Source organism: Eulemur rufifrons, chromosome 5, assembly GCF_041146395.1.
Source record: "Eulemur rufifrons isolate Redbay chromosome 5, OSU_ERuf_1, whole genome shotgun sequence".
Classification (NCBI taxonomy): domain Eukaryota; kingdom Metazoa; phylum Chordata; class Mammalia; order Primates; family Lemuridae; genus Eulemur; species Eulemur rufifrons.
In genome coordinates, this window is record NC_090987.1 from 51152857 (window position 1) to 51167040 (window position 14184).

General features: G+C 44.2%; 1 protein-coding gene across 3 annotated transcripts in view; it reads right to left on the minus strand.

Annotated features, from left to right (window-relative positions):
- Positions 1 to 886: 886 nt before the first annotated feature.
- Positions 887 to 14184, minus strand: part of PIEZO2 (piezo type mechanosensitive ion channel component 2) — a 459581-nt gene continuing 446283 nt past the window's right edge. For all 3 annotated transcript variants that reach the window (XM_069468281.1, XM_069468280.1, XM_069468279.1), the window contains 7 exons: positions 11351 to 11539; positions 10898 to 10990; positions 9401 to 9573; positions 7858 to 7986; positions 6044 to 6123; positions 3371 to 3554; positions 887 to 2421 (listed from right to left, as the gene is read on the minus strand). In XM_069468281.1, the coding sequence (XP_069324382.1) occupies positions 2169 to 2421; positions 3371 to 3554; positions 6044 to 6123; positions 7858 to 7986; positions 9401 to 9573; positions 10898 to 10990; positions 11351 to 11539 (1101 nt within the window). In that variant the 3' untranslated portion in view covers positions 887 to 2168. The remainder of the gene's footprint in view (positions 2422 to 3370; positions 3555 to 6043; positions 6124 to 7857; positions 7987 to 9400; positions 9574 to 10897; positions 10991 to 11350; positions 11540 to 14184) is intronic.

The following is a 14184-nucleotide window of genomic DNA, read 5'->3' on the forward strand; positions in this document are numbered from 1 at the left end:
CTCTCTTACACACCTGAACTTTTTTTCTTGAACCCTGGAAATTATTTTCTTGAGAATATTTCAGTTCTGGTACCCTTTGACCTTCACTCTTTCTTCTCATGGGCATTTTCCTATGCCTACTCTTTCCTAAATCTGCTTTCTGGAAATTCCTTGTTGATTCTTTTAAAAGAAAGAACTGGCTGGGCATGGTGGCTGACGCCTGTAATGCTAGCATTTTGGGAGGCTGAGGCAGGAGGATCGCTTGGGGCCAAAGGTTCCAGACCAGCCTGAGCAACATAGTGAGACCCCACCTCTACTAAAAATAGAAAAATTAGCCAGGCGTGGTGGCAGCACCTGTAGTCCCAGCTACTCGGGAGGCTGAGGCAGGAGGATCGCTTGAACCCAGGAGTTTGAGGTTGTAGTGAGCTATGATGACACCACTGCCCTCTAGCCAGGGCAACAGAGCAAGACTCTGTCTCAAAAAAAATTAAATAAAATAAAAAAAAAAGAAAAAGAACTCACAACCAAATGTACGCACCGTGATTCTTCCTGTTGTCGAGGAAGAAGCACTAAGTAGTTTGAGTTTATTGTCGCTATGACGGAAGAAGTTTCTCTCGGCAGGGTGGAAGCACGCTGGCTTTCACAGCATGAGAACAAATATGTACTAATTAATTCTCTAGAAGGCACTGAACAGCATTTGAACTCTGCTGTTTTTTTTTAAGCTCCATATTCATTATTGAAGTTTCTTCTTTGGCAATTACTTTGTAACCAGTTGTTTCCTGCTCATATAATTCATATGAGCACTCACATGAGAAAAGAAAACAAAACCAGTAAGAAGTGGACTGTACTGAAAACAGTCACTTTTCCTATTTTTTGCAAAAAGGCAGAATAAGGAGTATTCTTACAATGACTTTGCAAGATGTACTTTATTTTAACTCAGCCCTGAACCCAAACTACACAGGATCAATATTTTTTACATATTCTAGTCCAGTCGATGATTTGTCTCAGAAACTGTATTTTAATATGGAATGAAAACTACATTTCAATCATAAATTTTTCATGCTACATTGTTATTTAATGAAGAGGTTGTATTACTAATGATAATAATTTAAGAAAAGGCCATTTTTATTTCCCCAAGCTCAATATACATATTTCTTCCATAATTATGAACTTAAAAAAACCCGTCTCAAATGTAAAAATGTGAATTGGAATATGTAAACTCTTTGATATACCTGAAAAACAGGAAGGAAAATGTCATATACTGGAAAAACCATTGCCTTAAGTCATGGGAATGGGGGAAAGCACGTTGAAGGACCAGGAAGGCGGAAGAGTGATCCTGACCTCGGTTATTAAAGAGTTACAAAGTCAAAGTGTTCCAAATACAGCTGGGTTGGCCTTTTTTTGAACCTTTCTGTCTCATGTCCGTTTTCACGACAGCAGCCCTCTGAAGCTGGACGGTCGCTCTCACTGAAGCCAGTCACAACCCACCTCAGCAGAGCAGGCGTCCACATAATTTGTTTTGCTGCTTTATTTTTTTCCTGAGAAGTCACTGGTGTTTAATGGAAAGATTTCTTATTAGTCTTCAATTAAGATAAGGCAGTAAGAGTATCACTAATGTTATCTTTTTGCTTAGAATGAGGCTTATCCTTCCACTGGCGTGTCCATGAGTCCTTGGTTCCCTCTCTCTCGTGTCCCCCTCGAGACGCGTGCAGGAGCTGCCAGCCTCCTACTGCCGTTGCATATTTTAAGTGTGCTGAGGGCTCCCCCACCCTCACCACGGCGGCCGCCCCCGCGGCGCAGGAGAGCGTTGCAGCGTCTCCCTAGGAAGGGCGCTGTCCCCACAGAGGAAACACGTGCATCTTTCCTTCCGACTTCTCTTCTGTTTCTCTGAGGGAGGGGACCCAAGAATGATTCCTTCACATAGTCAATCAGAATGCAAGACACTGTTGACCAAAACATAAAGCAAGTAGCCCTGATTTCGGAGAATTGGAATTACAAATAAAGTCTTCAACAGCGCCCTAACTTGCAAGGTAGCTTTCACTGCAAAAGGAAGTCAGCTCCTTTTGGCCACCTGTCAGAAGAGAAACCATTTCCATTGAACTAGAAATGCTTAGCTCTTACGAGAATATTGTGCTTTTTTTAAAAAAAATTCAAATGTTAACTTTATTTGCAGTCTGTGTCCTTAGGCTTCAATTTGTTTTTTCTCTAGTCCACTTGATCATTGTTTCTGGAGAACGGTACAGGAATATTAACTTGGCATAGAGATCTTCTTCTAGTTCCAGCTCCCCTGTCTCTCGAACTAAAAAAATATCTGTGCACAACTTCAAAATCCGATCCACATTTGGAAGCTCTTCAAACATAATGGAGTGAGAAATCCCACTGAAGAATTCACGGACAAATTTCCCAATCACAAGGACAACGGAAGCGTATAATCCCATGATACTGAAAAAATCCAGTAAGTAGAAATTATATATACCAGTTAAATATGGTTAATAAAAAGCAAGTCTAAAAGAAAAAAATAATATCACTTTCCTTCAAACTCCATAGAAGATAGAAGCTCCTGAAAGCTTAAATTTTTTCCTTTGGTGAAAAAAATCTACTTTTTTTTCTGATTAAAAAGGTAAGTCATGTTCTTTGTAAAAGAACATAAGAACTATTTCACTGAAAGATGAAAGTCCTCTAAAATCTCACATTCTGGAAATAACCAATGGTAACAGTTTCACGTATGAACTTTAGACTGTTTACTGCATATATTAAATGCATAAACTATAATATATTATATATTATCTGTATAAACTATATAATATATCTGGTAGAAATGCAGTTATACTATATACACTCTTTTGCAGAAGGCTCTTTTGCCTTTATGAATATTGTCTTTCTCAGAGATTCATTTTCATAATAAAATTCTGAGTGAAAAGTAGTTTCTTACGAGGCTAACTCTGAGAAATTTAACAGTTTATACTTGTGTCGTATAGGAGACGTGTGTGTCTTAGGATTTAAGCATCAGAACATGATGGGATGGTTTGGAAGTATTCAAAACTGTGATGAATAGTGGATCTATAGGTCAGAAGACAATCTAAGCAGAAAAGTAATAACTCTATGCTAGTTTCTAAATGTCAACACTTAATTGCATCAAACCAGGCCATAGCAGGAAGACAGAGAGTAAAGAAGCCATATGCCTGGGTTGTGTGAGTCATGGTTGGCATTTTGATCTCTTTGGAACTCTGATTCCTTATTTTTTTGAAATGAAGTTGTCCCAGATGTGTGAATTTTAATATTGCAGCTATAAAATTGGAAAATTCTAAGAATGATAAAGGTTTACCATCCTCAACTTTATATGATACAGAAGTAGACTCTTAGAACTGTTAATTGTTGAATGAGTCCTTACCCATAGCCAGCCAGGAACCCCAGACTGGGAGGGCTGACTTTGTCATTGAAGACTACCAGTTCCAAGGCCTGAGAATGCTGATTGTATATTCTATTTCCAGTCAGGTTGAGAACCCACCACTCACTGCTAGATTTAGTTGTATTGTCTCTGGACAAAATGATGGTGATATCCATGAAATTATTTTCTAAAAGGGGAGAAAAATGAAATAAGTTACCATGACAATTTTAGGATTTAATGTACACCGACAGTCCTCAGACGGCAAGACTGGTTACTATCTACAATGTACGGCTCAGGGACGTATGCAAGAGTGGGCCCTCTGTGTGTGCGTGATTTTTCTTTCTCAGTTAAAGAGGTCAGTTGCTGGGAACATGGAGCCACAGGTAGACTGTGGAGGACCCACCACCTGAGCAGCTGTGCAGATAATTCCAAACAACCCAGTAGACATTTAAAACCCAAATCACCGACTATTGATTGAATTGACTGATTCACTCATCTGACCAGCATTTCTTGAATGTCTCCTAGGAGAAAGGCACTCAGTTAAGTGCTACGGGGTTTCAAAATCACATGTAACATTGTTCCTTATTTCCATGGGAAAAGAGCATGTACACAAGAGCCCAGTTGGGCATGTGGCAACCCCCGTAGACCAGCATTGGCAAGGTCTGTCAGCCTGGAGAGACCACTTCTGCTTGGAGGGATCCATGCTCGCTCCACGGGGGAGATGACTTTTGAGCTGAGTTTTGCTGAATGAGAACTTCAGTAGTTTGGAGATGGGGTGGGGAGAGGAGATCATTTCATGAAAGGCTGACAGCATGAAGCTCAGAAAAGTTCTGAAACCATAATGTAGGGTCAATGATTGCTTTAGTCGGAGCATGGAGTGAATGCCAAAGAGCAGTAACAGATGGGGCAAAAAAAAGCAAAAAAGCTTGGAGTTACATTGCATGGTCTTTCTAAGAAGGTCCCGCTCCCACCAAGGATAATAATATCCCCTCTGAGAAACACGTGGTGAAATATAAACTCTGGGAGGGTAAGAACCAGGACAGCATTACTTCATGCTAAATCCCTAGATCACAGGAATCCAGGACAGTGCTTGGCAAAAAATGTCTGCTGGATGGATAGATGGATGGAGGAAGAAGGTGAGGAGCGGGAGGATACTGGCTAAGCCAAGGTCCTTATCGAGGAAGAGTGTGAACCACTCGGAACACTTCGGAACAGGAAGAATGTTGGTTCTGAAGCCCCGAGACAGTTATAAGCAGAAAAACTGGGGCCTGGGCCCAGACAGGCTCAGGTTTGGATCCACTTGCTGTAGAGCCTCAGCTGAGTAATTCCTTCCCTGAGCCTCGGTTTCCTCATATGTCAACTGGTGATAACCATCAGCTTATGCCAAATGTACCTTGTGTGCAGGTTAGAGGGGACTAAGAGTGGCTCATCCTATGAGCTGCTGTTCTGGGCAGGATCTCGGAGGAGAAGGCTGCACAGTCTGGGGAAGAGGAACATCATAGGCTTGACCCCGAATCACTCACAGGCAGAGAAGCCGGCGTGGGGAGAGGGGCACAAGGTGTTAGAGAGGGAGGAACTCAATGCTGCTGCAGGAGGGGTGGGACGCAGCACACAGGGAGAGGCTGACCTTGGAAAGGAGGGAAGACACATCTTTCTTTGAGCCCGAAGAGGGGAGGAAGGGACTTGTGAAACTTGGCAGCAGACAAGAGCTTGCAGAGGACTGAATAATGTCCAGGAAGAGCTTGTGCAGGGACAGAATTATTTCATGGGGAATGACTGATTGTGGAGCAATTTGTACTCTCAGGCTGCCCATTTCTAGAACTATTCCTGACTGAAAGGGAAATACCAAACTTCTCAATGTATCTTGCAATTACCTTGCAAGACACCCATTCACTGTGGAAGAAGCAAAGTGTGTGGCTGTGGCGTCTGGCCCTGCGCTCATCCCCCGGGCCCTCCATTGTGCCTCTGCCGGGGCAACCTCCACGTGGCATTCTGGCTGTTTGCTGACATCTGCCTCTTCCCCGCTCAAGGTCAGCAGGAGCTGGCCCATTGCCTGGCTGGTGCACAGGGAAGTGACCCGTGCTGGCGAATGAGTGGATGTGCACTGGATAACGACATTGCATTTATGCCTTTACCAGATGTGTACATCTACTCCTGGGCCAGGTAATAAAGTCAAGCAATGCTTGATAATTAATAGAATTCAGAAACGTCAATTACTACCATCACTGTCATACTGGAAAAATACAATCACTAAAGCACCATTACTGAGACTTACTAACTTATCCTTGGGCTGAATCACGTACATTTCACGCTATCTTTTTACTGTTCTTATTGTCAGGGGGCTCATATTTAACAATGTATGAGAGAATTTTCTGTCAAAGATCTGGGTGCTAAATAGAAACAAGTCAACAGACTGATGAAACAGTACTGTGACTCACTCCCTGTGAATTTAAGTCAATCAGGTTCTACATCAATGAAAAAAAGAAAATGAAGAACGTGGCTCCCAGCTGTGGAGTGATTCCTTTGGGCCAGTGAAGGCAGGCAGGGGTTTTATGTTTCTTGTCATACGAGGAATGATAACTAGAAAGTAGCTTGATAAAGGCTGAAAATGCAAACTGTTGAAATTAATAAAAGTAGGATTTTAAAAAGTTCTAAGAGGATTTTTTTCATGCTTACCAGACAACAGTTGCTTTATAGGTTTTGAGTTAGAATCACTGGGTGCTTTCACATAATATGGATAGATCTTTTCTATTGTCCTGTGTGCATTAAGGAAAAAAAGATGTAATTAAGTTCAAGTTGTTTTACACACTGAAAATAGATTTTCATTGCTATTTTTGACCTCCTATCAAACAAATAATGATGAAAGCTTCATATAGCTGTACAATGAGTATACGTCATAATTTATGGGTTTCTATTATAGTCAGAACCCTCTGAAGTGGAACAGATTGACTGGGTTCCATCCAGGTCTGCACGTAACTTTGCACATAGCTAGGTAACAGCTTACAAACAGCTGCAGGCATTTCCTAGCGTCCGTGGCTTGTTTCTGAAGCCAAGGGCTTCTCCTTCTTGCTAGGATCCTCTAACTCTTATCAGTACTATTGAGCACTCTTCAAATTTTAATTTTTAGGATTTCAAAAATATCTGTAATCAAGCAGACTGTAGGAACTGATCCAGTGGAGGGTGGGGATGGGGAGAGCTGGTGGCCTGGACCTCAAGTGGCTTCTGCCTCTCATGAACCCAGTGACCATGAGCACCTGGGAAGTGACGGGGAGGGTGTGGTGCTCCGCAAGGGCCCTTCCTCTTTAGCCATTCACGACACGCATCTCAGCCAGGGAGCACTTGTAAGGCCTGCAGCGGGTGGTCCTGACATTCAACACATTAAAACAGGGCCCAGGCAGACTGGTGGATAAAACCAGGGGAACTGCTGGTGAACATCTGGACTATTTTATTTAGCAGTTTTGGACCAGTATCATTTTTTTTTTCTTGCTAGTTCTCATATTAGAATCTAAACATCACAGCTTATGTCTGTTTGGAAGGGAGTACGTATGTGGCAAGACAATATTCTGAGAGAGAGTTTTTTCTTCCAAATTTCCTTTTACTCCTTGTCTCCTCCTTGCCCCAGACCCCACCCTCACCCCCACTTTGTAACCAGGGGCAGGAGTAATGGTAGAAAAGGGTCTCAGAGTGTTTTTCCCTGGATTTGGTGATTACGGTCAGGTAAGAGCAGGGTTGGCCACTAGAGCTGAGACCCACACTCCCTGGGCTGGGTGGACAGAGCAGGAGGGGGAGGAGCAGGGCGGGACACTGGTGGCTCCCTGAGAAGGAGCCCCAAGCCCCGCCTCCTTCCCGTGAGGGTGGACGGGTGAAGTGGGCAGCCACGCTCAGGCGGCGGGCACGGCTGACAATAGACTGGAGTCGTTTCAGCGCAGAGTCGTGTCCCACCTCTGAGTAGGGCCCTGAGGCAGAAGGAGCCCAGTGTCCCCAAGGTGCAGGAGAAACGGAGCACCTCTGGCCACATATCACATCTGGACAGGTGGACCCAGGAGAATCTGCCGGAGCTCCCACACCTCCGAATGGCATGAGAATCAGCGCAGTGATTTCTATCTAGCGTGCTCAGGCATGGGACCCGACGGCTGAGGAGAGAGCTGTCCTGCAGCGTGGACTGCAGACTGAGACCTGGAAGAATAATGTCCCTCTCCATGGAAGCCCAGCTGGCCAGCGCTCTCCTACAGACAGACCAGCTCCTGGAGCCTGGCGCCTTACAAGCCGTCGTTGAGAATGTAGACATAACACGGGGAAAGTGGAGAGAAAACCCAAGGGCTAAGATTCCGTTTCTCACCCAGCAAAATGGGGCTCCAAATAGAAATTCACTTTGTGCTACTGAATAATGAAGGAAGTTGCATTTCTTGTACACATGCATTTGCACACAGAGATTTTGTATCAGCTGCATATAACTATTTAAGCTGTATTAACAGGAAAAATAAACTTACACTGGCGTTTTTGAACTTTCTGTGTTGTTGCCAGCTATCATTTTAGCGATACTTTCGCGTGTAATATTTTTAAGAGGAAAAGAAAGCTTATCTGTTGCTATTTCTGATTTTGCACCCAGACTTAAGTTTCTGTAAAGAAAAAAAAAAATAAACTTAATGTCAGTGATTATTCAGAAGTCTGGAAGAGAAATTTAAAAACTCATTTGACTCTTAATTTTATTAATTTCACCAAGTTTTCATCGGGCCCACACCCTTTTGGTCCACCTCACCTCTACAACCAGCTTCCTAGACAACCAAGTTAATAAAACCCAGGGAGGCCACAAACACCTTTAAAACAGAGGCGAAGGTGAGGAGGCGGAGTCTGCTGACCAAAAGAGAAACTATCCTGATAGTCTAATATGAATTTCTGAAACATTCTTATATTAATCTAATGATGTTAGTCTCCATGGTAACTAATAGAATCCATGTTTTAGACTATTTGATCAGAAGTTGATTTTTAATTTTGTTGTTCTTTTTTGGTAGCTCTTCAAAGAAAAGGCTAGGAAGTACATTTTTGGTAATTTGTACAGAATTGGATATGAGGAGTTCGGGACATTTAAAAGAAGAAAATAAGATTAAAGAAGTTCTTTAGATTCTGAACAGCCCCTTTTGAAATATTTCTTCATCATTTCCTTGTGAATTCATTTTAGACTCTAGAGGCTTTCTTCTGTGCCTGTCATTATTCTTAATTCTAACTAAGAAGCTGGTATCCTGGACCAAATGAACCTACTACCTGACTGCCCAAACAAGCTTGCTTCCAGTCCCCAATTATAAGACTGTGATGAAAGAAACTACGCTCATCAGCTAGTGTATTACTCTGAGGTCCCCAAAACTGTGTCATTACACTGTTGGGTTTTGGGATGCAATATTTGGATGTAAGAACTTTTACTAAGACATGCTTTGTCTAAACAAGCAAAGACAAAGCAGTGGCTGTGTGCTGGCCATGGGCTCAGGTTAGGTGGAAAGAGATGTTTGTGTCCTCTTCCTGGGACCGCCAAGCAGCCCTCACACCTCATGCCTGGAGAAAAGATCCGCTGTAACGGGCAGGGCTTCGCAGTGTTGAGGGATGCAGGCGATACTCTGGGCTCACAGAGGCTGCAATTTCTTTATCATTAAGACTGAACTTTAACCTTTCATGGAAATCTTACAATTCACACCCAGACTCTGTTTGATTTTATAAACCATCACTCTCTTTCTTTTTTTTTTTTTTTTCTCTCTCTTGCTCACAGAACTCATCGCCCCTTTTTAAAAGCTGAAGATAGCAAAACAAAAACAAACACACAAAAAAACACACAGGAAAACTAAGACGTTCTTAATTGGGTCAGTGATTCCCGGGCAAGTCATTATTTAATACTATCTTTAGCATTGAAAGAAAGTTCCCAAGGGTGTAATGATAAAGTAAGATGCTAATTAATCTAATGTTTATATCCTTCTATCCTCCCACCCCACCCGCAAGTTCACATTGGGGAAAGGGAGAAATTATGCACGGAAATACAGTAACTACCTCTGAATACTCCATGAAAAAACAACAGAGAAGCTACTATTGGGGTCCATGAGTTCGTGTATCATTTTCTGCTTACTGGGAGGGCTGATGGTCCACAAAGAATTTGAGTTTCCTTCCAGTTCTGCTACTGTTATGTCTTCTTTTTCATAATTTTCCAGAAATTGCATAGCACCCTATATGTGCACAAATACACATGCATAAATAGATTACATACATGATGCCGTACAAAGAAAGCGATTACTCTTCTTTTTAACTGATTGTATAGAGAAGATATTTCCCTGTGTAGGGAGTGTTTTTATGAGGGACAGTCTTGAGTGTCCACTGCACTACTTTGGTTCCCTGCTCATAGCAGTGGACAGTTCTCAGTCACACTGCCCACCCCCTGGGGTGGTGTCACTACCAACATTCCAGCTACATAGTCATTCCAATTAAACAATGAAGGAAAACCAGATAATTTGATGCTGTTTTGCCTCCCCACTAAGAAGGAAATTTATCAACTATGGGAGAACGTCTCTTTCACGAGAGAGACAAACTTTAATCCACCCAGGACATCCCAGCCCTGTCCATCAGTCAAGATTAGTTTTGTTGGTGTGCATTATAGGTGACAATTTTACAGAAGAGAGAAGCATTTCCTTGCCTAATCATTTTCTTAAATAACAAACATTATTTGTAAAATGAGTTGTTGTCATAAGAATCAAGTTTTCATATTACAAAAAGTTTGGAATATAGATAAAAGAATAACACCAGTCCAAACTGCCACCAGAACATTGGCATTGTTTTTTGTGGGAGGGGATATGTTTCTTGTTCTTTATCCTTTAAAAAAATAATAGTCCCCTTTTTCATTTATGTTTTAGCTTGAGAAATTGTCATGTCATTTATAGACTCTGTAATGAGTACTTTTTATTACAAAAGAAGTTGCTTGGAGAATCATCAGACAACATAGCACGTCAATAAAATAAAAAGTGAAAGCCCCTTCTCCCATTCTGACCACGCTAAGGTGACCAGTGCAATCAAATTCATCTAATACATCTGCCATAATTTCCTCAACCAGTCTCTGCTTGTTGAACCTTCAAATTGCTCCAGTTCCTTCTAATACAGAGAACGCACTCACAAGCGAGTGCCTACATACAGCTTTCCCACACTTTGGATGACTTCTTAAGAAAGATTCCCAGAGTGGACCTACTAGTCAAAAGTTCAATATGTACCACAATTTAAAAAGTTAAACAAATTTACAAATGGATCAATATCTGTTGAGCTTACGTTAAAATGTTCTAAATTAAAATTATCTGTATTACCACTTCTGTCCAATAACAGACATAACTTAGATGATCAAAGTAGCCAGTGGCCAGGAGTCTAACGTCTACCACGATAATCTATGAGAAGTCCTCCTCCTCCTCCCACCACTCCAGGCCACAGCAAACATACAATAAAATGACAACCAGTGAGCTCACCTAGGAGAAAGGTCTTCATAGAGATCTACTATAGGCATTTACTTACGGTGTCCCTAGAAAAATTTTTTATAAATGCATTGAACGTGGGCTGGTCCATAACTTTCAACTGGCTTTGCTGAGCACTCATTGTGAAAATAGGCTGGAAAACAAAGACACACAGTGTTGTCAATGTCCCGAGCTCTTCTCTGCACCCTGGCCTGAAAGCAAAACATTTACATAGTGTTTTATCACCCACTGATCACCATGATGGCAACCGGCCTAAGAGATCTCTGTTTGAAGTGATTATTCCTGTGCTCAAGACCACAACAGAATATTCTTCCAGGGTCTTTTGCACCTTATTTCACACATCATGTACAGTCAGGTACAGCTGAACAGTCAGAACGTAGATAGGACAGCTGGATGGGCAACACATAACCAAGCAGCCTCCAGGCGAAAGAGTGCTGCACTGGGCAAGGCTCAGGCAGGCAGGGGAGACCCGGAGGACGTGCCCAGGCATTACCTGGTACCCTCCCAGGGTGATTGTGACAGAGACGTCCAGGGGCTGGTTGATGACCCCAGCCACAGATTTGATCAAGGACATGAAGAGAAGAGGAAACCAGACGATGCAGATGAGCAGGACGATGATCATGCCTCCCATGCCATACTTCACCACCTTCTTCTTCTTCTGGCCCCGGGGCTGAGGGTATCTCTGCAACAGAAAGGTCAGACAGGGCTCAGGCAGCTGTCCCTGCAGGAAGCAGGGTGGGGAGAGGGCGAGAGCTCTTCCCACGGTGTCGGGGAACGTGCATTTAGCCCGGATTCTTTTCTGCTCTGATATGGGGATAGCAACCTTGTCCCAACTGTGGGACGAAGTTAGGTAGTGACGTGAAGCTGTCCTGAGCTCCCTACATGTCCCCACAGTGGTACCATAGGGGACCAACATGAGCTGAGTGACTTTCTCCCTTTCAAAATTGTGGAGTGGGTTTTGCTGGTGATGAACCGACAGATCAAATTTCCTGCTGAATAAACCTCTGGTTTTAAGGAATTGTGCAGGAGAAAGATATTTTACTTTAAATTCCTAAATATTCAAAATCTGTGCCTTTCAACTGACCCTTCCCTGCCTTTGAAGGATGGAAAAACATTATTTTTAGTTTAATTCATGAGATGTGTTGTCAAGGACAGTGTTGTTCAAGTCCTAAGATAAGCTTTGTATGATTAGAGGAGCCACTCTGGGCACCAGTGGGTGTGGGCGCGAGGCTGGGCGCAGGCTGCGTCACAGGGGCCTTGCTCTCCTACAGGAGCCGGCGCACGGGTAAGGCTGGGCTCACTGCTGGGTGCTTTAATACAGGTTTATTAAGGATCCACTATGCACTGTGCTTGGAGGCCACGGGTGGGCGGCGGGGAGGCTTTGCTGTCTGGCATTACACCTGCTTCTGCCCTAGATGTGTGGTCCTTGCTTCAGGGTTGCTCCTTCATGACCTTCTGTCCTTTCAGGGTCTCCCTTGAGGTGAGGCTCCGGGCCTCATCCCTACTCCCCGACCTGGCAGTGTGACTTATCCTTGGGAGGGATCCATTCATTTCAACAGGGGAAGATCAGGAAGAATAATCCACAATCCATCTGTAGGCACCGGCACTAGGCTGCAAACCAGGAGAGAGGCCGGGTTGTCATTCAGGACTCGGCTAAGGTGGCTGTACCAGTCTTCCACTGACGGCCAGAGATGGTCCTGAAGACACGAGAATGGCGCTTGATTGGACGGTGGGGCCGGGCCAGAGTGGGGCTCGCTCCTCACTCGGTGCAGGGGTAACACTGGACATGATTCTGCACTGTGGGGGCTGCATGAAGTTCCCATGGCGGCAGTGTATTGCGATATCTTAGCATTGGAATTTGGTACTGTTGACTATGTTTTCTATATTGAAAAAAAAACTAGAGTCCAATGTTGAAAATTTGAAATATATATATATATATATATTCACATACACACAGGCACAGGCTTCCACACACATATGTGCAAACACAAACACACATGTATAGATTTTCTGTTTCAGTATTTCCTCAATGAGGCAGGTTTTGACAACTGGCCTCTCCTTCTGGCCAACGGCACCCACGTCACAACATCACATCGTGAAGGGTTCTGTGAGTTAAAGAAGATTCCTCTTATCTCCGCCCAGAACAGCGCTGGTCTGTTCTGCCTGAAGGGGGAGCGCGCCAGTTCCTCTCCTGAAGGCCTGGCCCCTTCAGGCTGTTCTGGAAAATTCCTGGAGCCCCTGCTGCCACCCTCCCCTCTCCTCCTGTCTAGCCCTCTGTGCATCTCTGGGCAGAACAGGCCAAAACCTCTTGACCTGTCTCGAATTATGGGCTGCGTTTCCCCTCCCTGTTGCCTTCTTGACCTGGGCTGTCACCCCTTTCCTGGGTCACTCAGTCTGTGTTCCTGTTACACTGCACTTGCAGTCTGCCTCCCCCAGAGTTCTGGGGCACGGCTGCGTGGAAGTCATTGTAAAATCTGAGCAGCAGTGACAGGGCTGCATGGTGTGTGCTCATGCCAACATTTTGCCTGTCAGGCCATTGTTCTTGGTTCACAAAGTGTGTTCATGAAGCCCCTGCAGCACGCGACATCCAGTGTGGCGTGACACCCAAGGAGAGCTGCTTTGGAAGGAACCTACTCTTCTGCTTCACACTAGACAGCGATCGCTGCTGGTAACGTCCCAGACTCTGCTGGGTGGGGTATCAACTCGTGCCAGGTTCATTCTGACCCCCACCCAAATTTCTCAGGAAGTTTTACCATGAGTGATTTAAAAGGCTAATTTTCTGAAAAGGCCATCAGCTTGGCATAAAATAGAAGTATATATTGAAGTAAAGGTGATCCATTAAAATGAGGCTTTTTATTTCTTAAAAATAAAATAGCAAGGCAACTGCAGGTCTTGGTTTGGCAGGAATGCCTGGTGTTGAGGCCAGAGCCTCCTTCCTAGGCAGGCAGAGCAGTAGCTGTGACAGCCTCACTGACAGTGGGAAGAATGTCCCCATCTGGTGGCTCAAAGGCACCGAGAGGTGGACATGAGCCAATGAACGGGCGGCTGCAGCTTCTCATGTGCATCCACGCGGGACATCACACCAGACGGGGCCATTCAGGGGCCCTTTCTGATTCAGAGGCCTCCCTCTTGAGAGCCACCTATTCACCCCAGTGAACCGGCATCTCACAGTCAGGGCGTGGGCCCCGTGGGTAGGCTCTCGTCCTTAAACTGTCACCTCTCCTCATGCTCACAGCAGACAGACGCTCGTTCTCCAGCTGTCCACTAACTGGTCCCCCCGTGCCTCTAATTCCACACTCTCCAGGCCCCCATCTGGACCTTTCTCCC